The 25,204-nt window shown below is 29.1% G+C and overlaps 1 protein-coding gene across 1 annotated transcript in view; it reads left to right on the top strand.

Annotated features, from left to right (window-relative positions):
- The window catches only part of Sin1 (SAPK-interacting protein 1), a 41,949-nt gene extending 17,506 nt beyond the window's left edge, over positions 1 to 24,443 (top strand). The window contains exons 4-10 of the mRNA XM_075371696.1: positions 2,059 to 2,219; positions 9,890 to 10,059; positions 15,950 to 16,117; positions 17,702 to 17,754; positions 20,843 to 20,983; positions 21,388 to 21,538; positions 23,028 to 24,443. Coding sequence (XP_075227811.1) covers positions 2,059 to 2,219; positions 9,890 to 10,059; positions 15,950 to 16,117; positions 17,702 to 17,754; positions 20,843 to 20,983; positions 21,388 to 21,538; positions 23,028 to 23,232 — 1,049 coding nt within the window. The 3' untranslated portion in view covers positions 23,233 to 24,443. The remainder of the gene's footprint in view (positions 1 to 2,058; positions 2,220 to 9,889; positions 10,060 to 15,949; positions 16,118 to 17,701; positions 17,755 to 20,842; positions 20,984 to 21,387; positions 21,539 to 23,027) is intronic.
- The last annotated feature ends 761 nt before the right edge of the window (positions 24,444 to 25,204 follow it).

The raw sequence follows: 25,204 nt of genomic DNA on the forward strand, positions 1-25,204 counted from the left end.
TTAAAGGTTTCTTAACAGCCTGTAGTAGGATTTACCTTACCCTACCTCACTTGATATAACTGTAGCTAGTTTAAACTGACTCCTAAAAACATGGTTCTCGAAAAGAAATTTGCTCTCAAAAGAAATCTTAATTGTTGTACTGCTGATCTTCGGCTTTTTTGACTGATGAGTCTGTCGACCACTGATGTAGACCAACATTATGTAAATTTAACTTTGTGTTATTTTTTTATGAATGTGTAATCTCTGCTAAAAAGAATAGTTACTTACTTATTCTTAAAAAAAATAATATCAAGAGCCATGCAAAAGAATTGTTTTCATATAACTCAACACAATACTTCAGCTTATTATGGAACTGTTGTCATTTTTGATAAATTACCTGTTCATTTAAAAGATCTTCCTACTAACTTATTTTAAATGTACATTAATATGTCTTAAATAACTTTCAATTAATGTCTTAGAAAATTGTTATTTCTATTACGTTTTAAATAATTAATATGGCCTTTAAGATTTATTATTATTTTATTATGCTTACTTTGTAATGCTGCCATGGTTAGGATTTTAACGCAATTTTCCTTGTTCCTTCCAGGCAAATGTTGAGGTATTTTTTTTTTATCCATCTAGTGGCATAGTATACATTGACATGATCTGTAAAATTCTTTGTTAACTGATCAGAATAAAAAAATTATTTATGAATAAATAAATAATTATAATTGAATTAAATTACATGAATCTGTAACATGTACTACTTTTTTATTTATCGCTCATCCTTTTGAAGTGTGCATTGCCTTATCTGGTGAATGTAATAATATATAATTAACTGTTTTTTTAAGAAAGTGATTATCTCTTTACTTTCTTTTCCTATAGTCTTTTGCCATTATGTATCAGGATCTGTTGTAACTTGAGTTGTTTGTAATTCAGTGCCAATTTCCATTTCTCATGCATTTCTCTTTCCTTTCTTCGAGCTGCTTCAGCCAAACATTCATCCCATACAATTTCTGTTCTGATAATCTATCAGGTACTTTCCTGTTATTGCCCTGACAAATGGTGTCCCACTACATAGGCTACTGGCCCTTCATTAGCATATCTAAGTAAAGGGTCTGTCTCTGAAGGCTTCCTAACAGCCTGTAATAATGGGATGTACCGTACCTTATCTCACTTCATAATTAGTGAATTTTATAGGTTACTACTTTCTGAGAGACCATTGGTATTGTAGACCATCAGGTATGAGACTGGAAACTAAGGATTCAATTCATTGTATGAAATTGTATGGGTGGATGTTTGAATTTTTAAAATAGGTCATACTGTCTCGCATATATAACTGAATTTCAGAATAAGATAACGACTGGATAACCGGGTAACTGGGTAATCGAGAGTATAAAAGAAAAACATAAAAACCACCTTGTTTTCATAAGTTATTTTTAACATTTTATTTTATTAAGAATTATGACCGAGTTTGTGTGTTTGTAAAAGATAGGTGAGAGAAATTTATTTGATTAAATTTTGGTCTGATTTATTTATCTATTTAATAAATAATATAACAAGTATACACCTGACCACCACAAGACATGTACTAACAAATCAGGATTTTCCACTAGTGATTGGTACATTCCAGTGCCTGTTATTATTACTTATTGTTGTACGGAATGACATCAGTCAGACTACTGGTGTTTTATGTTCTAAACTAAGGGGGACAGACACAGACAGACAGACACACATACAAATGTCCTTTAGTACAGTAGGATTTAAAAAATGTATTAGTGTGAATAAGGTGTGAAAAAATTCAATTTATGTAAAATAAAGATTTTCATATTAATAGCTGAAAATTTAAAATTATATGACAATCATTGAAATTTTTAAACCGATGCAACTGGAAAGTTTTTGATTATTATCCAGTTCTACCTTTTTAACTTTTTCTTTTTATTTCACCTCTTTTTCAAAGCGTAGATCCTTATATTTTTAAATTTACTTGAAGACTTTGTTAAATATGTTTAATGATAATTTTATTTGATCAATAAACAAAATAAGTAAATTAAATTATTGATAAATTTTATTTTATAGATGAAGAGAAGAAAGAATTATTTAAAAGGAAGAATTTTAGACAGAAGAAAAAGAAGGCTGATGATGGTGTGAGAAATCAGAGTCTTCTAGTCAAGCAGCTTGAAAATTATCCATATATGCCACAAAATCCTTTCCAAGAATACGCTAAATATGATGGCAATGTAAGTCTATGTCAATATTTGGCAGTGGCTGCACTGTAATGTTTAGATGGTACTACTACTATTTCTTAGTGTATTATATTATATTAAACTAAAATTGTGCAAAAATATGCTTTCTTAAGGAGTGTGTGTTGGCTTGGCCTAAGGTAAATGTCATAAAGCCATAAGTATTTCTAGTGCCACTTGCATTTACACTAGCCTACAGTAAGATGATGTCACATATTAGATTTAATTACTATTTTGATTAATATATCAGTATCCATGTGCCATATTGAAGAAGAAGGAAAAGGGAGTGACAAATTTAATCTGCTTAAGATCAGAAAACATTTTTTCCAGAATTCAGATAAAATAAAAAATCAAAACTAATATTAGGGTGTTTAATTATAATTAAATAAAAATTAAAATAGAACAAAAATGTAAAGTTTACAATATAAAAGGGTGCTGGTACAATAGTTTAAGTCTTTAAAATGATAAAAAAAGTAAAACTATAAGCCCTTTAAAGGTGGTTAAGTTACAAAAAATAAAAATTACATTAGAATAATTACTGTGAAGTTTCTGTTATCATTATTTTTTTTATAAAAATCAAATCATTACTTAAATTTTATTAATTGGTAAGTAATTAAAATGCTTATTATTAAAAAGATTATGCATCATTGCAACTTTAGAAAGACCTTTTCTATAGGTGAGTAACATAAAACTGAACCCATAACTTAACTGTTGCAGAATTGGTAGGTTATGTTGGAATGAAATTTTATGAATGATATGGATAGATTAAATTTTAAAAAAAACATACAACATAATTTAAATGTTGCATTTATTTACTTTATTGTTACAAAAGATGTTCAAAATGACCACCCTGATCATCGATGCACTTTTTTGCTCAACTGATCATATTGAGAGTTGTCTGATGCAAAACTTTGCCAATTGTGTTGATTTTTCATTGAATGTTCACCTTCAGTTTATCAATATTGTGGGGATTAGATGCATAAACTCTCTCTTTTAAGTAGCCCCAAAGGAAAATATCACAAGTGGACAACTCTGGGGAATGTGGAGGCCACTGTCCTCTGCTGATAGCTTATTCATTTGTGAAAGCTGTATGAACACAATTCAGTGAAACGTTTTATGTGTGGCACATTGCTCCATCTTGTTGGAAGAAGCTGTATTCTTTTTCATTATCCGTTAATTGCGCATAGAATTCTTAAAAAAATGGCATTATCTGGACAGGCAGTAATTCTCCTTTCAGTATTGGCAATAGCCTTTTGAGTCCTAATGGAAGGTTGCCTTTTCATTTTGCATTTGAAACTGAACCTATTGTACACAATTTTTTAACTAAATCGTGTATGCTACTCTTTATTAGGAGAGTGAGAAGTGAAGTGGTTTCCTGTTGATTTCTTTACTGAGCCATATATATATACTTCTAACAAAAAAAATATATATATAATTTTTGTCCATACACATTCGTGCAGATACAAATAAAGTGATGCAAGGTTGGTTGTCAGGCAGACTGCTAGTTCAATAGCTTTAATGGACGGGCAATTTAGGCAGGGTTTACATGTTTTCCTGTTATATTAAGTTAGCCCTAGACTTTAAAAAATAAAGACTCAAGAAGTACATTAAGCAATTTTCACTTTATAAAATGGAGTACAACAGCGCATTCATCAAAGACCAAAAGCACAAATAGGCTAGCTAAAAAAGAGTTGCACTTCAAAAAATACACTGCGCTGTGAAAAAGAATTTTAAAAAATTAAAAAAATTAAAGATTTTTCAACTACCTCTTAATTCTAAAGTTGACATTATTTACATTTCAAATTAAAAATGACATACTTAATTAGATTTATTATTTTGTTTGACTTTTAAATATTATTTTAGTTTTATGCATTCACAAGTTCCTCTATACATCTTACTTGATTTGATATTAGTATGCAGTTCTAATACATTATTAATAAATTTAAAAAAAAGTCAAAGAACTTTAATATAAAAAACTTTAAGGTTAAAAGATCATTTCACGATAGGAAGGAATAACTTGTTCTGAATGGAACATAGCAACATGGATGTAATAAAAACAAAAATAAGAAAAGAAGGAAGGAGAAACAAAATTATCAGGAAAAAACAGATGACCTTTGCCTGAAAAGTACGATAATATCTTCCATAATATCTTCTCATAGCCATAGAATTCATATTTCATTTTAATAGATAAGCTACTAACAAAGTAACGGAAAGATCTAGAAAAAGAGTGAGTGCTACATTTGAGAGAACTAGATTGATAAAATTGTCTTGCAAAGGAAATAATTCATTGAAACAAGTGACATTTAGGATGTAGGAAGTAGAAGAAATATTCTTAGTAGTATTTGAAACTATAAATAAAACTTTTAATAATACAAAGTAAAGACTGGATAAAGAATTTATAAAAACAAAATAAAATGAAACAGGCTATTCACAGAAATAAATTGTAAAATTAATACAAGTTGTGCAATAAGGCCTACAGTTAGAAGAAAAAATAAAAATGCTTTATAAAATAAGAACTAAAAAGGGAAATGAGACTGTGTTAAAAAATCTTAATAACCATTAACAAAGGTGCATGCAAGGTGCAAAAGTTAAATTTGATTTAATCACTTTTCTAATAATTGTTAGTACACTTATCAAAACATTTAAAAAAAATACCTAATCAGAGTTCTTTACTGCATTGTTCAAAAAGCATTGACTATTTTATTTTAGTTCAAGGCATTCATCATTGAATATATACTTTTCCCCTTCCATTTTCCTTTTACTATTACTACACTTTCTCTACTCATTTACTCGTGTAAATAAATAATCAGTTGATTGTTCTATGTGTATTTATTTTTGAATTACTACTTATTGTATACTGTGCATTTGCTTGTTACAGATTAATTTTAAAAATATTTTTGTAATATTTAATATATGAGATATATATATATATACACACAACTCTCACTGCTATAATTGTACTGAGACAGAATTTTAATGTAAAGTAACTTGAATACAAACTTTCATTATGCAAATGAAACACATACTCTAACAGAAATGAAAACACATGCTGATATTATTTCCTCTAATAATAATGTAGTTTTTTCTTATACACAATGTAGCATTAAGCAAAATCACACTACAAAATTGCTGTATTCAGTAAAAATTACTCGGTTATATTGCACAATACGTTGTCAAAATAAACAGTTTTGAAAATCCCAATAAAATCTTTTGTTTAACTAAAATATTTAATAATTTTTAATTGTTTGTGTATTGATTTTTAGTACATATCTTCAGTTTTATTTTTAGTATTTATGATTCACCATTGTAAAGCCTCATTTAAATTATAGCATCTAATGCTTATTTATTTGGTAGTGACAATATCTTGGTTCAGTTTCACTGTCTTTTTTACTTCCTTCCTCATCTTAATTCTGCAAGAGAATACTTTCATCTACTTCAGCAGCCAAAGACTGCTGAATTAATTTAGAACATTATAGTCTATTTTCTAACGATTTTAATTGTTTCCTAAAACGATAGCAGTGTTGAACTGTTTGATCCATTTGCTTTCTGGAAGGTTATCTTCTTCATGTGTATTGTTCACTTTGGTTTATAATGTCATTATGTTGAAATGAATTTTTTACTGTTGTAGTTATATTTTCCCATTGTTTTGGCAGTAGGCACACTGCATCATATAAATTAATTTGTTTCTATTGTCTCCAGAAAGTCTTAATAAGATTTTCTTTTGATAATGGTCATATATATATATATATATATATATACATAATACTGACCAATCAGCTATGGAGTAAAGTACCTATAGTATTGGTGGTAAAAGATTTCCAACTAACCTTTCTTAATTCATCATCAAATTTAAACCAATTTTTTTTTTTTCAGAAATGAATGAATTTCTTTTTAAAAAAGATTTTATTAAGTCTTTAAAAATTAGTTTAAGTATAACATTATTATACTTTTGGAGCAATTGGTTATGAGTTTAGTAAAAAACAAAAATTGAGATGAAGTGTAAGCTGGAAACATTGCATATCTGTTTTTATCTACTTATCTTATATGTAAGAATGTCTGAATAGGTAAAAAGTGAATATCAGTTTTTTAATTAAATGTTACTTTAATAATTTTCACATTTACTTATATGACTTAAATATGGAATCCTTTTAATATTTATTAAACTATTTTGAACTATTAAACCATTATAGTGTTATTTTAATATTTAAATAATAAATCAAGTTTAGTCCTAGGTGGTTATCAAGCTGTTTGTGGTCGATTCTCTGTATAAATGTATGAGAAGTTATTTTTAAAGTAAAAACCATTTCATTGTAAAAAAATTTATTCTAAATATTTTTTATTTCTCTTAAACTACATACCTTATACTACTTCTCTACGTAATCGTTATGTGAATTAAGACATTTATTGTAGCGATACACCAGCTTCTGTATACCCTTGTTGTATTCTTCTGCTGCCAGTCCATTTAGCCACTGATTAACAGGATTTTTAAGTTCATCGTCACCTGTGAATTAATTACCACTTAAAAATTCTTTCAATTTCTGAAACAAATGGTCGGAAGGAGCTAAGCTCAGACTATATGGTGGGTGATCATAAATTTCCCATCCAAATGTTCTCAGTAAATCATGTGTTGGACCCACAACATGTGGATGTACATTATCATGTAGCAGGATGACACCATCGGTCAGTCGCCCATATCACCGATTTTTAATGCTGTAACTTATGTAGAGTTTCGTAGTAGGCTTCTGCATTTATAATCGTTCCATATGGCATGAAATCAATCAGCAGTATGTCAAATCAATCCCAAAAGATTGTAGCTGACCTTTGTCAGTCTGGTTGGTGATTTAGGATGATGCCATTCACTTGACTGCCGTTTTCTCTCTAGCATGTAATACAAAATCCATGTTTCATCACCAGTAACAATTGAATTAAGGAACTGATCACCTTTTTTCTGTGTTAACGCATAAAAAATTCCAATGCAGATCCCATTCGGATATTTTTGTGACGTTTGATTAAGACGTGCAGCACCCAATGTGCACAAACCTTTCTGAATGATCATGAACAATGCGACCAGTAATAGCTCTTGAAACATTAGGAAAAAGAAGGGCCAGGTCAGAAATCATTGAGCAATGAACTTTTCTGATTTCATCATCAACGCGTTTCAACACTCCTCAGTGATTATCGAGGGCCTTCCCGAATGTTCATCATGCACATTAATTCTGCTATTTCTAAACCTTTCACACCATTTTCAGACCTTTCTTTCATTCATTACATTATCACCATACACAACAACCAACTGCCTGATGGTTTAAAAAATGTATGACCACATACTTCACAGTCAGTGGCAACATCGATTTTCCTAATCATTTTATAACGTAATAACTCACATGTAATCAAAGATACTACAATGTGACAACTTACATACAACAATGCAGTGTTTACATTACCAGCGTGGTCATGAATGACACAGGTTTGCCAACATTAAGGAGAGAACTTTCCCAGCGGTCTTTACTTTAGAAATATCCCCCATATATATCTGTACTATTATTACTGTGAACTGTGATTCACTATCACTGTGTGAGCATGTTTGAAGTGTGTGATTTGAATCAATTGAATGAATAATATAACATTAATAGAATTTAATTTATATTAAGTAAAATAATATTAAATACATTTAAAAAATTTCTGTTTAACAATAATGGGCTTCCCATCAGGACTGTGTGTGAGGCTAGAGTGGTGAGGTATGCAAGCACCTGATGGGGGGCTAGACCGATCATCACCATCAATTGGTAACAAACACCGTTCCCCACAGGGTGCTGTTCTGGTAGGTGCAATGGAGTACTCTTATAATATCTCTGCAAACAATCCTCCGATTTTCAAAATTCATACTGAATCATAGGGGTGAATCAGATACTCTGTCAATCTAACAAACAGATCACAGTTATTTAAAAATGAAAAATTATTTATTAAAACGTGTAAGTAATAAATAATTCGTTATGGTGCTGCCCTTCTCATTCGGGCTGCTAGGTGGTAAGCCGCTAAATTCTCATGCTCCTTTCTTACAGTGACCCACTTCCAAGATATTTTCCCATAAAAATATTTTCAATAGAAGTCTTACTGAAATTGAAGACAAGATATTTTCCAATAAAAATATTTTCAATAGAAATCTTACTGAAATTGAAGACAGCATATCGTGAGTGATTCATAATCAATGTCAAGCAAAGACACTGCAGATAAATTGATGAAAATTTGTATACATTTTCTTTTGATGTAACAGCACACTAAGAAAAATTTTTTGAAATTCTGAGTTTAAAGGGGTAAATGGAGTAACAATGAAATTTACTATTTTTTTTAAATTTCTCTGTAACAGATGAAGATATCAGCTTGATTTTTGTGTGTGTACAATCTTCATATAAACATCTAAAACCAATTTCAAGATTTTTGAAATTCCAAGTTTTAAAGGTTAAAATGGGATTTTTGAATTTTTTTTGAAATCCTACAATTTTTTTTAATTTCTCGGTAACAAATGAAGAAATCAACCTTGAGTGTAATCTTCAAGTGAATTAACTAATTTCTAGATTTTTGAATTTCGACCATGAAAGGGGGTGAAGACAGGTAAAAAAAATGTAAACAATGATTGTAAATTTTTCCAATCCCAACCATACTAAACGAGATATTCAATAGACTTGGGATTGCAAATACTCTCATAAATATTTAAAAACCATTTTCAAATTTTTTTTAATTATGATTTTTTTTAAGGGGTGTGAAGGTATTAAGAGTTGCACCTGCCTCTGGTTACTTGATTAAAAAACAAAATAAAAAGCTTTACTACTACACGAAGCTGCGACGGACTGCTAGTATATATATATATATATTCTATTTGTTGATTACTGCAGTGATGAATGTTAAAAAAATTATGTAATTATAGACTGTTCTTACACTCTCTTTATCATTTTACGTTATAATCCCCCCACCCACCCATTATATCACATCTTCATGTTGTATGCATTTTATTAGAAGATCCCTTGTTCATTCTTATGGACATGAGGCTATGTAATGTTTATTATATTATCATACAATTATTTCTTTTATATGAACTTTGAGATTTTAAAAATTATATTTTTAAAATAAATATTTCGGGAATTTTTTATTAAATTTAAATTACACTCTTTTCAAACATGCTTAAAATGTTTCAAAAGCAAAAGTTTCTAAATAAAATTTTATAATAACAATTTCATTGAGGCATATCATAATTGTCAGTTGTTCTCTAAATTTACAGTGGGTACAGGTAACAGAGTAAATTTGAACAAGCAGTTTCTATAGTTAGAAAACAAAAATTACTTTTGTTTAAGGTTTATTTGTTGAAAATAATAAACAAATAACTGTGAATAATAAATTTATATTTATTTTTTTTTAAATGACATACATTTTAAATAGATTTTGGGAAGTATGGAAAATTAAAAAAATTGTTGTTAAAAACAATTCATGGAGTATGACATGAGCACAATATAACTTACTTAATAAAAGATAAGGAGAGCTTTAAGAAAAATATTTTTATGATATTTTAATTTATTTGATTTGTTTTTTGATGGTTTTTAATTTGTGTAATTCATAATTATTCTTTATTCTAGTAGTAGTTTATTTTTATAATAATTCTTATTTTCAAATAGGCTCAAGTAGGTGTTGCTACAAAGAGATATGGTATCTACTTAACAATGTTGGATCAAAAGCAACGTGGTTATCCTATGCATGTTGTTATTATTGCAACTGCTAGAGTTCTTGACCTCATTGGTCTTGTTTGTTGGAGATGCACTATTGAACATGCCGATACTGTTCTTAAGTAAGTATATATTTAAAATGTAATTTAAATATTGTAAATATTAACTATTGTAATTTGTTGTTTAACAACTTTGTTACTTATGGTATGATAAATAATGAAAACTAGACCTATTATTTATATTATTTTATTATGTGGAACGTTACTAATAAAATATTTAATGATTACTGTTTATTCAATGATTACCATATTGAATAACTGTTTTTCTTTTTAATAGATTGTACTTTTCCATGAAATAGAATAGATATTAGACATATCTTTATTATTACCAACATTTCCAGTCTTCAATAACTAACTGAGAATAATTTAGAAATCTTGGAAATTAGTAAAATTAAAAAGAGATATTTTATTTATATAAATTTTATAATACTGATTCCACCAATATTATTGGTAGAGTTTTAAGTTATTTAACCAAACTGTACAAGTTGTTACAGTTAATATTAATCATTTCTACATAGGCATGATTATGAATTGGATTATGACAAATCTATATTACAAATTGTAATTTAGTTAAGTGCATGATATACGAGGGTCATTTAGTAATTAAAGGTACAAATTGTTCTGGAACTAAAGTAGTTCATATAATCAATGTGGCATATTTTTCATTTTTCTGCATAATATACTACAACATAACATTAGTGCACTTGTCCCATCTCTGAATCAGTTTATTTATGCCTTTTACAAAGAAGTTTTTATTGTGTTATTGGAAACAATTTAGTACATTTTCTTAACATTATAGCCTTTATCCTTCATACAACATCTCTGAGTGGATCAGACATGTGAAAATCCTGATGTTCACTTGAAAAATACTGATTTCAAAGTTGGTTCAAATCCTAGTAAAGGCAGTTACTTTTATACAGATTTGAATACTAGATTGTAGATAAAGGTTCATAGTCTGGTGCTCTTTGGTTGTTGGGCTTCAATTAACCACACATCTTAGAGTTTTCGACCTGAGATTATACAAGACGTCACTTCATTTACATTCATACATATTCTCATTCATACTCTGAAGTAATATCTTATGGTGCTTCTAGAGGGTAAACAGAAAAAGAAAGAGAAGTGAAAATCCAATGACGCAAAGTCAAGACTATATGGAGGGTGAGATACTACTTTCTGATGCAGTTTGTTGATGGTTACTCAAATTACCCAAGCTGTAAGGCTGTATGGCTGGGCATTATCGTCAAGCAACATGATACTTTTGTGCTAAGATCCAGGGTAGGTTTTCAACTCTGCTGGCTTCACTTTGTGGATAAGCATGTCACAGCAGTATGTGCTGTCTATTGTTCGCTGATCTAAAAAAAGACAAAAACTAAGCCTTTAGTATCCCAAAAAATTATGATTTTTCTTGCTGATAATCAGATTCAGAATTTTTTTCTTGACAGCTGAACTTGAGTGCTTCCAGTCCATCCCGGTCTTTTTGAGTTATTAATCCATGTCTCATCACAGTTTAGATCACTGTCCAAAAAAAGAAGCATCACCTTTCTATTTGTACTGTTGTTTTAGTTCTGTGCCCATGCGAAGTCCTGTCTCCTATGGTGATGTGTCAATTCTTTGTACCTTGTATCTTGCATTGTTTTATGTTACTTAAGCTTGTTGGTAATAATATTATGAACTATACTAACACTTGTAATACTAATAATATCAACTGTTATTCATTAATGACGAGAGAGTCTGTGTGAGTCAAATGCTGGAGTTGAAACTTCAATTGGACATCCAGAATGGTGCTTGTGAGTCATTGAAGTTTGACTGTCTTTAAATTTTTCTGCCCACTTGCAAAAATCTCTGTGGTTCATACAATTTTGTCCATGTTGTTTGGTCATACAAAAGTAAATGTTAACCATTTTTTTAGCTTCTGAAATCAAAAAACTGCTCGCTGTTCAACTAATTTGCAAACTTCCGAGATGACTCGCCTCTGTTTTACTTCATAAAATGAGGTTATAAAAAAAAATTGTACTCGAACAGCTGATGTTGGTTACATGGTTATCAACTTACTGTTTTGAAGGTATTATAACCCTCTTACCAACTGTTTCGCCTTCACAGCTATTTGTCTAATTATTGAATGACCCTTGTAGTTATATAAATAGTGTACAGAGTCATCATAAAAGAATGAAGTATTAACTTACGCATGTATTAAATAAAAACAAAAATACTTACAGATATTACTATATTTGTCAAAATTTTCATCTCAATTAATGAGATGTACTTTGTTACATGATTAATAAATGTCAATATGCAGCACACCTTTCATCACTCAGCAAATGTCCAATTGATATTTAGTTTCCTTCCCAAACACAGTGTAACATTTCTTCTTTTATGTTTGTGATTGCTTCTTTAATTCTTACCTTTTAGTGATTTAGGTCATATAATTTTTGTAAGTAAACAGTGTTTTTAATTATCCCCTGCAAGAAAAAATCATGAAGGGTTAGCTCCAGACTTCTTGTAGGTCAGGGTATAAGGCCTTCCCAGTTATATATCTGCAATTTTTTTATTCAGCGTCTGGTTAATGAATACATGTGGGGATAGACCATTGGTTGAAAATTAATTTGATGTCCATTTTTGAGTTCATTTGATCAAGGAATACAATAGTCATTTAATGTGATAATTATTTCCATTAACAGACTTTTCATCAGCAAAGCAAAAAGGCTGTATTTTTAAATCTTTTATCTTTTAAGGGGCTGTAGGTTGGAGCCTGAATTTCTTCTCCTATATATTATTTTTATTTTTTCTGAAGTTAGAGTTAATTTCCTTTAAAAGAAAAGGTGAGTTTAGCATTGTTTAATCCAGTCGTTCTCTAAGTGGATGATAACGCGCCCCCCCCCCCCCCGAGGATGCTGGAGCCCTTCGGTGGGGGAGGAGGTAGAAGGCCCACAGAAAATTGGGGGCTTTCAAGTGGCCTAGGAAGGTGATGGCTGATTTAAAAAAAGGCAAAAATGATGTTTTCCTGTTATTTCAAATTAAAATTAAATGTCTACTACACTAAGACAAAAAATTAAAGGGATACCTATATTTTATGAAAAAAATGATTGTATTCAAACTACTTGGCAACCAAAAAAGGCTTAGAGATGAATAAAAAAAAATTAAAGCTTGAATACTCTACTTTTTGACAGTATATACTTTGAAATATGATTAAATATGCATTATTCTAATTGCTCTCATTTAAAATGAAGTTTTAACTCTGAAATAGGATATGCCACGTTTAAAAACAATAATTGCAATTGCGAGCTTAATACCAATGAAAAAAGAAAAAAAATTTAAATTTGAATAGCTCAAGTGAATCAATATAAAATAAAAGCTCAATCACAAAACAATTCAAATTAAGGGGGGAACAACGAAAAAATGTACTAGGGCTATGTAGTCTGATTACATGTATATTATTAAAAATAAAAAAATTAACAATAATACAAAAAAATAACTTTTTTTAACATTAGTTAAACATATATATTATTTCTGATATATTATTTATATCAGAATTATATGGAATCATATATTTTGAATCATATATATGGAATCATAGAAAACACATTTCCACACTACTCGTCTGTTATATTTAAAAAAATATATTATCATTAATTTTTCTCTTCATATACGTAAGGTACTTTCCTGCACATATAAAAATAATGATGACCTCGCATCGAATACACCTATTTACCCAGTCTCACTGTCCTGTCTCATCGAACAAAGAACACATCACCACTTCCGTGCGATCCAACTCAAAACACGTCTCCACTTAATGACTGCTAAATTCACACTAGCCCCGAAACACAGAATGTCAGTCTGGCTTCCCCCACCAGATGCCCGTTCGTATTTATGCACGTACACACTTTTTTCTGAGAATGTATATGCTCTCACCAGCCCACGATGACGTCACTGTCAGGCTATCCAGACCATGTCAGACATCAAAACACAAAATGTAATACAATTTCTTATCAAACTAATTACGTTTATTTAACTATTAAAATAATATAATACTATCTTGCCTATTTTCTGTTTTTAATATCAGCTAAGCCAAATGAATATTGACTACGTTTTAAAATATTGAAACTTTTTTCGTTATGACATAATATATATTGTTTGTAACCTACAAAATTTAGAATGGTTACACAACTGCTGTTTTTAAGAACGCATCGTAAAAACAGCAACTGCAATTATTATTTTTAACAGATTGTAAGTTTAAAAATGTTAGGGGACGCTAGAAAATATTTGATTCTCAATGTGGGCAGTGGATGAAAAGGTTGGAGAATCAATGTTTAGTAACTTACAATGAAATTTGAGGACATCTGACGGGACTTACATAAATTTTGAATGTTTTCAAACTTAGTGATAGTACCCATATAACCAGATTCCGTAGTATCACAAAGGATACTAAAGGGGGTGAAATTTGAGGGGTACAAGGGAGTTATATAATTATTGTATAGCCTATGATACTTGAAAAGAAGTAAGCAGTGTAGGGATTTTTCATTTTGGTTTTGTAGTTTTTATGGTTACTTCAGACAGATAAACATACAAAGAAACTATGTTTTTATGAAGGTGGTTCAAAATTGCAGGCTAACACTTTAGTAGCTGATTGGTGTTAATGTAAGCAAACATGTAATGTTAATGTAAGCAAAAGAGCCTATAAGTGTATGTTCCAAAGTGGTTTGTTCTTGTTATAGTTATAATTAGTGAAATATTTCACCCTAATTTCTGCTCCATTGATAAAATGAAATTGTACATAAGTTCTTGGGACCAAAATTAAGAGAAAAAAATTTGTTAGAAAAACAAATAAATAAAGAAAGCAAACTTGATTGTTATACTGTTATCTCATATAAGCAGTAAATGGACAAAACCCTTGTCATTGGTTAATCAGTTGTTAGCACAGTCTCAATTTTCTTTTCCATATTATGGTTATTAATTAATCATGATTAAATTAAGTGGAATTGTCATTTTCAAAAGTGTTTCCAAACATTTGTTTATAGGAACTTTTCTACTTATATTAATGTCCCAAATCAGTTAACTAGTATTGTTATACAATTTTTAACAACCCTATATAATTGTGTTGATGTAAACATAATGACTTAATTGCTTAATAAAGTATCTATCTACTCCAGAATTGTACCTTGCTGTAACATAATATTTAACTTGTTTTTAGTCTTTAAATTAAATTGAAAAAAAATGTTTCATTATATATGCTACTACTACTCTCTAATACATTCTATTTGCAATAAACTTATAGTTTATATTTTAATAGTCTTTTATTTTTCCTTAAGGGAAATTTGTATGTAATCAGTTCAAGATCTTGCATATTTTTAATGATAAAGAGAAATACTGTTTTTTTTTTTTTGCTTTTTTGAGTTTATTGTATCACTGGAAACAGAAGTTTCTGAAACAAGAGAATAGGGTTAAAATCAAGATAGTTTTAAGTGGTGTAGATCTGTCATGAAATGAGTAGGAAAAGGTTAACTGAAGAAATAATGTTTATTATTAAAAAGAGGTGGATGGAAGATAGAGAATCCTTATGAACAGGATAGAAAGCATGAATTAGTACAGTATGAAGAATTAAGTATGTATCCAGTTGTAGTTAACTGAAGTTTATATTCCAGAAGGACATGAACAGATTTAGTAGCATAGAATAGTGAATACCCATATTTCTTGAATTAGGTAGAACAAGAACCAGACACACATATATATATATATATATATATATATATATATATATATTGAGGAATTCTTCCTGTTTAGTATATTGGTAGGATGAAGTGTACTGGCCATTTTGAAATTTATGTAGCTGTACTGTGAGCAATAATATTTTGTATTTTTGTGTTTCATTGTTGTAGTGTAATTATTAATCCCACTTTTTCTTAAGTTAATTCTTCTAAAGTTTCTTAATTTAATTTTTGTGGTTTTTTTTTTATAGGGAAAGTGTGGATTATTATAGTTTGTATATAGCAGAAGATGATGGTGAAGTGGATTCTGCATTCCCTTGTTTAGATGCGAGGGAGACTGTTGCCAAATTCGGATTTGGGTTCCTTGCACTTGTCGAACGTGATCCCCAAGAAATTAAAAGCGATAGGTTTTCTTCTAGGTAATTTATTTTTATTTATTGCTTATTAAAAGTGTTTGTGACAAATAAGTGACATTCTTATGGCTTTTTTATGCAACTTTTCAAATTGGATTTTCTGAATTGGTTTCCTGTTCATATAGAAAGTTTTACTCTTAAAAATATTTCTGATGATATAAAGTGGATCATAAGAGTTACAGATTCCACTGTGTTTGTAAAATTGATATCCCGCAGGTCATTAGTTAATGCAAGGAGAATAATAGAAGTCTATTTTTTTATTGGAAAACATCTGTTAATGATTAAGTGATGTTAATAAACATTTAATCGGTTATATTTAAAGTAGTTGTAAATAGGACTCTCATTCACAAAGGAAGGTATATTTAATCACTATTAAATGAATTACACAGGATACATAAAATAAAATACTGTTCCTGTACAATGTGATATGCTCACAGCAAAAGATTAATAACAACTGAGTGTGGCCACTTCAGTTTACAATAATCTGGTACAGGAAGAAGATAAGAAAGACAAGAACTATAGTATATATGCAGATAAAAAGGAAAAGGTAACTCATTTTAAGTCTCAAATTATTTCTATAGCTACAATGTAGATAAACGACGTTACTGACAAGTCACTTGTGTCCATCATTTTAAGCGATAAAATGTTGTATTGCAGTAGAAAAAATAAATCATAATAACCGATATGTCACTACAACTGATGTAATTATAAATAATATACATACTGTATTTATGTATTAACAGCATACCATACCAACCAAGATACAAGTTTTTGGTCACTATATCTGATATGTCAGTAGATCTGACGTCACTATAAACTATATTTACTGTCATTTGTTAAATTTTCTTTTGTGAAGTTCTGGTTGTTACTAGAAAACACAATTTACTAAAGAGTTAAAATTATGTTAGTTATTTTCATAGATTTTATTTAATAGAAGGCAAGCCCATGTTGGTACTGTTTATTTATTCATAATCTTTTTAACTTGTCTGACGCATGGATGTTCCTGCCTTTTGTTGCACTCATGTACTGGTAAACTGCATGAATTACCTTGTAACTAATAGAGCAATAGTTTAAAGAAGGAATATTTTTACCTGGTATTATAACTGTTAACAACTACGGCTTATGGTGTTATCTGTTAGTAACAGAACCTTAATTTCATTAGACATGATTCAAATTTCCCCTTGAAATTTACACATTTCTTTCACAAAATACTTAAAAAAGAGTTTTTAAGTGTCTTGAATGAACCAGGCATTAAATGTGGTATGTAAGTTTAAGGCTTCCATCAATTTTTGCATATGACAGTACAGACTGATCTCTATTCAACTATTGCTCTAGAGTTGATGAGCTCTGGTTGAATAATTGAGTCTTCTGAAGGAGCAATAAGAGACCAGTCCTTATTTGGAAATCAATATTTGGTTTATTTAGTATTCTGTATACAGACAAACAAGAATAAAATGTGAGTGTGTGGCTGGAATATGACAACTGCTCCAAACATTATGCTCAGTAGCTTTGAAATTAATTTCTTGTAGCATTTGGTAGGCTTTATTTTATTTATTTATGAATAACTAAAATGTTTTTTTTTTGTTGCAGGGAAATCTTTCCTCTTGAACCTGATAATAAAGGTTCTGGTTCAAAAACCGAAGGTAATAGTTTTGTTTTTTATATTGATCTTTTTATTTTCCTCATTCTGTTTTATATATATATATATATCATATTATTAATTAATTTAATGTGTGTATAGTTTACTGCAGTTTTAGAAAAATTAACTAGTTAAATATTTTTATTCCTTTTTTGTACAGTATTTATAGTGAAATTTACTGAGTTTTTACATTGTTAATTGATGAATAGTAGAAGTCTATATACAATAACTTATTTAAAGTAAATATTGTTTTAATTAAATCTTTGATTTATTCTTCCTGAATACAAAATATCAATCATAACTGGTGAATGATCTCACAATAATGAGCTGAATGAATTTATTGTCTCTGTGAAGAATATCGGGCCAACTATTCTTTTCCTGAATATTGCTATTCACTCCAATCTTCTGGTCATGTAGGTGAATACTATGTACAGCATATAGGTTGTTGGTAGACTATGAATGTAAGTTCTGTCCGTGCACATACCTTGATAAGTAGAACTATGCCTCATCAGTATAGAAAACAACATAAAGAATAATCAAAATTGTCTGCCAGAAACTGTTGAAACCATTCATTATATTGACTGCATTTTCTTTAATTTATTTATTTCCTTCAAATGATGTAGTATGACTTCTCAATGTAATTCTGGGTTGGTAGTTTGCTGTAGTCTTTTCATTTTAAATTGAACTGTTAATGGTATCAGTGTTAAATGTAATGTTGGCAAATATGTTGAAGATATTCTGTAGTTTTAATAAATCACATAATAAATTCAATTTTTTTACAAAATATTACTATATCTAAATTGAGTTTCTAGGAAAAATTATTTTTGGTTTGTTATACTAGTCACTTAATGTATGGAATTACATTCTGGGGAAATTTCACCCATAGCAGTGCTGTTTGAAATGAAAAAGAAAATATTTAGGATAATGGGTAAATAGGTCTAAAACGTTACGCTGACTAACTTTTATTTAGTTACTTATATTACAACACAATTTGCTACAACCCATTGAAATGAGCCTTGGACTGCTTAATAGTAACTCAGCACGCATCACTAGCTTTTCTTTTCCATCCTCCCTCCCCACATGTCATGAATTTTTTTGCACTTCATCCATTCATCTGAATCATGGATTTTTGCCTTGCATGGTGAAATGGAATGTATAATTGAAATGATAAATGGATGGCATATTCATTTAATTATTGAATGAAATGAAAATAAAATATTGTCTAATCCATCACTTCCTCTTTGCCACCAAACAGTATAGTCCTCAGTCTCAGTTCTTTCTTATTCAGTATGTTTTATCGTATATTTAATTACTGATCCAATTGTTATGGTGTACGCTGTTATTTTTGATCTTTGGTTCAACTTTTAAACAACTTAAAATTCTGCTTTTACGATTTATGTATTTCATTATTTCTTGAAAGTTAAGCAAAATATGGAAAAAGTGAATCTCATCAGTTAAATATTTTTTTTTGCAATCTGATTTATCGTACTTCTTTTTATTTTTTAAGGGATTTTTTTGTAGTTTGAACAGGAATATTTTGTTTAATAAAGCGATGGAAGACTACATTGGTATGTGTAAAGCTCATAACAAAGAAATTTTACTCCTCTCAGTATTATTTTTCCTTCCAGGTTTAAACTTCTGTATGCATCAATTAATAGAAGTAAATTGGATAATATATTTTGAGCTATATTAATTTTTCAGTTAATCTACATGCATATAAGAATGGTGACCATGAGTTTGGTTTCAACTAATAATTCAGATATATTTATAACCTGTGTAAGGAATTTACTGAGTTTATGTATTTTTATTGTCTTCTTACACTGTTAATGTAAATTATCAAATAGAAGTATCAAATTGTTTTTTAGTTCTGTCTTCAGTTCTTATAATCTCAGGTAAGCACTGGTAGATAAAGTTAAAATTTATTTTATGAGATCACAAGAGGTGCTACCCAAAAGTTCGGGGAATTTGAATTTTGCACGCGAATCATTGCTGGTACGACCTGCTGCCGCTAGATATGGCTAACAGTATTCTTTGTGAATCAGTGTTCCAACAGCTGTGACGGTGAGAGGCTGCATTGTTGACTTTCGTGCGGTGTTGTGTAACATTGTGTTTTACTGCTTCGGCGAAGTTCTAAATGGCAGATTTTAAAGAGCAAAGAACCTGCATCAAATTTTGCTTCATGCTTAAAAAAACTGGTTTCCACAAATGCTTCCACATGCTTGTGGAAGCATTTGGTGACAATGCTATGAGTAAAAGTAAAACGTTTTTGTGGTACAAATGATTCAAAGATAGACGAACAACAGTTGATGACGATGAGTGTTCAGGAAGACCATCAACAAGCGCAACACCGGAAAACATCGCGAAAGTGCGAGAGGCTATTGTTGCAGATCTTAGACAAACATACCATGATGTTTGTGCAGTCGTACAAATGTCATATGGGTCTGGCGTTGCCAGACCCATATGACATGATTGTTGGACAATTTGAACATGAGACGCATTGCTGCAAAATTCGTACCGAGACTGTTGAACAGCGACCAGAAACAGAATCGCATAGCTGTCTGTAGTGAATTGAAAAATTCAGCCAAAAAATTCCCCACCCACCCTGTTCGCCCAACCTTGCCCCGTGCGACTTTTTTCTCTTTCTGAAAATAAAATTTCAATTGAAAGGCCGTCATTTTAACACAGTTGAGGAGATTCAGGAAGAAACGCAGAATGTGCTTTGAACACTTAACATCTGCAGACTTCCAGGGATTCATGGAATCATGGGAAAAACGCTGGGAACACTGTATCAATGCTCAAGGGGATTACTTTGAAGGAAACAGTGGAAATTATAAGTTATGGTAGGCTATTTTATTTTTATGGTAAAATTCCCCGAACTTTTGGGTAGCACCTCGTATAATAAATTTCCCTGTTATTTATGTAGTAATTATATTTTTATTGTAATAATACATAATTAAAATCAGGATTTTAACTATCAGATACTTTAATATCACCTCATGCAAATCCAAGGCGTGACTGTTTTAAATTATTTACTTACTTTATATTAGTTCCATTTTTGATAATTATTATTTCTACCTCTACTCTGATTACAGTCGATTCACCATCGGATGTTGGTTTAGAACAACAGATGCAAAGACTTCAGGGTGATATGAATGCAATCGATGCCACTTTGTATCAGTCATATCAGGTGTATATGATAAACAGAGTCAAAGCTAAGACTGAAATGCATTTAGGTGAGTATTTTAAATTATAGAATGTCTTAGTAACACTTAATTAATTTATAATTAAAGATTTATGTAATTGCTATGTTTTTTGTTCGTAATGAAAGCTGTGTAAAATAAAATGTATAAACAATAAAAATTTTATCAATACCAACAATTCATTTTCAACCTGTGCATCAACTGAGCTTTATAAACTTTTATAGGAAATAATATTTTGTTTTTCAAAGAAAAGTTGTTAAAATATTGATTTAATGTTATGCATCTTAGATATTTAATGTAATGATATTATGTTATGTGAAAGTACTGCTATACTGCTAAAAGTATTGTTTATTAATAAGAAGAAGAGTTGATTAATTATTATTAAAACACATTAATGTGTTCTCTATTATATTTTGATTTTGTTTTTTTTTTTTTAGGTATATCAGGAGAAAAACTTGAACTTGACCCAGCTGTGCACTACAGGTCACCCAGGTTTTGGGTTAGACATAAGGCTGCTACATATGACATGGATTATGTTGTTGCTTGTGACCTTACTGAAACTAAATCACATAGTAAATCTACATTCAGGTACGTATATTGTGATTTAATATTCTTGTATTTATTTTCAAATTGCAAAAATGCAGGAAGACACTTCCATCTGTTTAATTTATTATAAAATCTTGATGTTTGTGTAAAGTATAAATAATTATTAAATTATATCCTGATTATTTCAATTTAGTAAACGTATCTTTAATTTACAGGATATAAATAGTATAATAATTGTCTTTTAATTATTTTTTTCTTTGGTATGTCTTCTGGAAATCTGGCTTTCATTCTTTCTTGTGTATTTTTGTAAGTTTAGATAATTTTGCATTATGAACGAAAGTTTTTTAAAACAGAAATCTTATGATACGAGATCAAGATTATTTGTTTGTACCACCACTGTTAATAAATTTAATTAGCTTTTGGTAGTTTATAACTGACCAATTTTATAAACTATCACACAGCCTTCTCTATAGAATGATACTTTAGATATTGGTCTATTATGTAGATATGTGATGTCATATAAGTATATTCTTGATCCTTTGATTGTTAGCACTATATTTACATTATTTATTACCCTAGTGAGAGTTTGTTTTTAACAGACTTCAAAAAAGGAGGTAGTTCTCTCAATTTGACTTGTACTACTTAATGGAGTTGATATTTTGAGGAATAGGTAACTGATTCTTATATCAGTTTTTTTCCCAGCTATTAGTGAACTGTTAATTTATAATTTTAAATTGTAGTATCTTGTCAGTTTCTGTGATAACACACTATAATTTAAAATCATAAATGAGCCTCTAAAAGATTCCATATAAATCTAAGTTTAGCATCAAAATAAAAAGTAAAATTTGGGTTTCAAGCATTATTAGTTTTCATTTCTACATTGTTCATGAACAGCAACTTTTGTTCTTTCAACTAATGCAAGTATGCTTAGTCATACAAGTGTTTTTTAATGCGACTAACAATTTGTATATAACACTAAATTAATTAGTAAGGAATGCTGAATACCATTTATTCAATCAAATTTAATGGATTTTACAGAGAGTTAAGAATTAGCAACAGAGAGATCAATCCTTTATCCCATAATTATATTAATAGGTTATGAGAAACTTCAGTTGTCAGATAAAAAATATACTATCAAATTAATTTTACTCCTTCAATATTTAATATCTTGTAGATAAATACTTAAATCATGAAATTATTCCTGAAAAATGTCAAAAAGTTTTTGATTTTGTGAAAATTATTGTGTTGAAATATATCTAGTTATCATTTGTTGGTACTAAAAGGTTTTATTAACATATCAGGTTTTATTAATTTTAACTTAATCATTATCCTTTCATCTTACCATTTTCCATTATCATTGTAATTGACTCATTACCTCTCTCTTTTTTCAAGTTTCCTTTACCAGGAATCGTTGATGAATAACTCTCTCGATTCCTTCTCCTAAGCAACCCTTTTCCATTACTTGTCCTGAAAATTGAAGGTTTCCTATAATTTTATTCTGTGACATTAATAACACGATGTTATTTTGTAGATTGGTTTACGATAATTCAAATGGTGAAGGAACAGGGACTTTTAAATCATATGATTTTGAAGCAGATCATAAAACTGCAACTGAAATCGTTCAGAAAGTAAATCATATCTTGGAATTGAGGCCTTCAACACGTAGAAAAGATTATATAGCAATGAGAAATAGAAAATCTCATAGAAGAAAAAGTTTCCATATAGGGCCTAGATGATTACAGCTAGTCATACGTCATCGCATATGCCAAAAGTTTTCACTTCATCCCTTTCTATTATTTATTTTTAATATTATTATTGCCTAATGATTTTTTTCATTATTTTGTCAGTTGTATAATAATAGATTTGTTTCATAATTGTGTATTATATTTAGGTAAATGAGTTATTTATCCAACTGTTAGTGTTTAGTTATAATTATATTATTATGTACAGTGATGGACCATGAAGGAACTCAGTTTAAATAATCTGTAATTCATTTTTAAAACTAGATAATTTGTTTATAAAATGAATTGCTCTAATATAGTACACCCATTGTTACTGAAGTTTCCCTGCTTCATATCTATTGATACTAATTGTGTGACAAAACGGTAGAAAACTGAGGATATATAAAAGTTAATGTAAGATGTTTAAAAAAATGTTTAATCATTTATTATTTATTATTTGAATATTAATGCAAATTGGTAGTATCTAAAGTTATTAGAAGATAACAGACAACTGGCTTTCAAATTACATGGAAATGGTTCTTATAAAGTACCTGTCAAAGTTAATTTTGCAATTCTTTCTTCAGCTAAGTAATTGATGGGGTAATTAGCTCTTTGGAAGAATTAGCTGATGGGGGAAGATCCTTTGGAAGAATCATTTCCATAAAATTTGAAATCAGTTGTTTAATCATTTCCATAAAATTTGAAAATCAGTTGTTTATAACTTTTAGTAATTCTTGAGCAGTGTTTATCAGCATCTTTTTTTGTGTTAATATTAAACCACATTACCTAAAATTCAAAATATATAGATTTTTTTTTGCATAGAAAAAAGGGTATTTTTCTGAAACTTGCTTCCAGAAGACTTAAATTGAAAGAAATGGAAAAAGTTGTGTAGTTTTTTTTATCAGTGACTGTAGACTGTATGAGATGAAACCTGAATCCATTATTTTGTATTTGAAAGTATAGAGTTATTTTTACAGGATTTTTTCTTTCTTTTTTAATAAAAGCAGGCTTTGAGATTTTTCACAGGGGAATCATTTATTTAAAAATAACTTCACTAAAACTTAGAAATTTATATATTCAATGAAATAATTCATTTTATTTTCAAATCATTTTCTTTTCTGTAAACTTAAACATATTTAATTGTATATATATATATTTTTTTTTTTTAATCTAATTATAAAGTATTTCACTGTTGTGTGAAAACTATGTATTTCAACATTATTCAAATTTTGTGACAGCTACGTGTAACATTTTTTTTATAAATATAAATTTTTGCCTATAGTTTTTCATTTATTATAAAAGAATTTATGTATTTAACCTCAAAAAATTTTGATCTTGAATAAATGAAAATGAAATATCCATTTAAAGATTTATCTTTATATAAATTTAAACATTTTTAATTTTAAAGTAAACGTTTTTATAAATTGTTTTGGAAATAAATTTATTTGGAAGTTGTTAGTGACATGTAGAAAATTTAATATAGTTCATCTGATCTAAACAGTACCATGAAGACATGGATAATTTGTAAATGAAAGAGGTGGCTTCAGTTATATTAGTAAATGTTACTTCAGGGTAAAATTTATTAAATATAACTTCTTAAAATGAATATCCATGTTAATCCCAATAAAAGGTTATTTAGAAAAATGTTTATATTTAATAAGTAAAATTATACAATATAGTGAGATTAGAAAAAAAAGTAAAAAATATGATTTGTAGATTGTAGTAAGTATACTTAAGAAACTAAGTTCATTGAATTCATCCTTTGCGCTTATTTCCTGATTTATCTTTCCTTTTTTTAATATTATCACACCACCAACATACGAAACATATCATTTGCATCAATTACTTACCTCTGATTAATATTTCATGTTAACCATAACCAAAACCTCTAGAAATCTTTACAAAGAGTAGTTCTGTGTTTTCAAAAAAACACAGAACACAGTGTATCACATTGAGAATTCTCATTACTGTTGTAATCTGTCTGATT

The sequence above is a fragment of the Lycorma delicatula genome, chromosome 7 (genome assembly GCF_047948215.1).
Source record: "Lycorma delicatula isolate Av1 chromosome 7, ASM4794821v1, whole genome shotgun sequence".
NCBI classification, from domain to species: domain Eukaryota; kingdom Metazoa; phylum Arthropoda; class Insecta; order Hemiptera; family Fulgoridae; genus Lycorma; species Lycorma delicatula.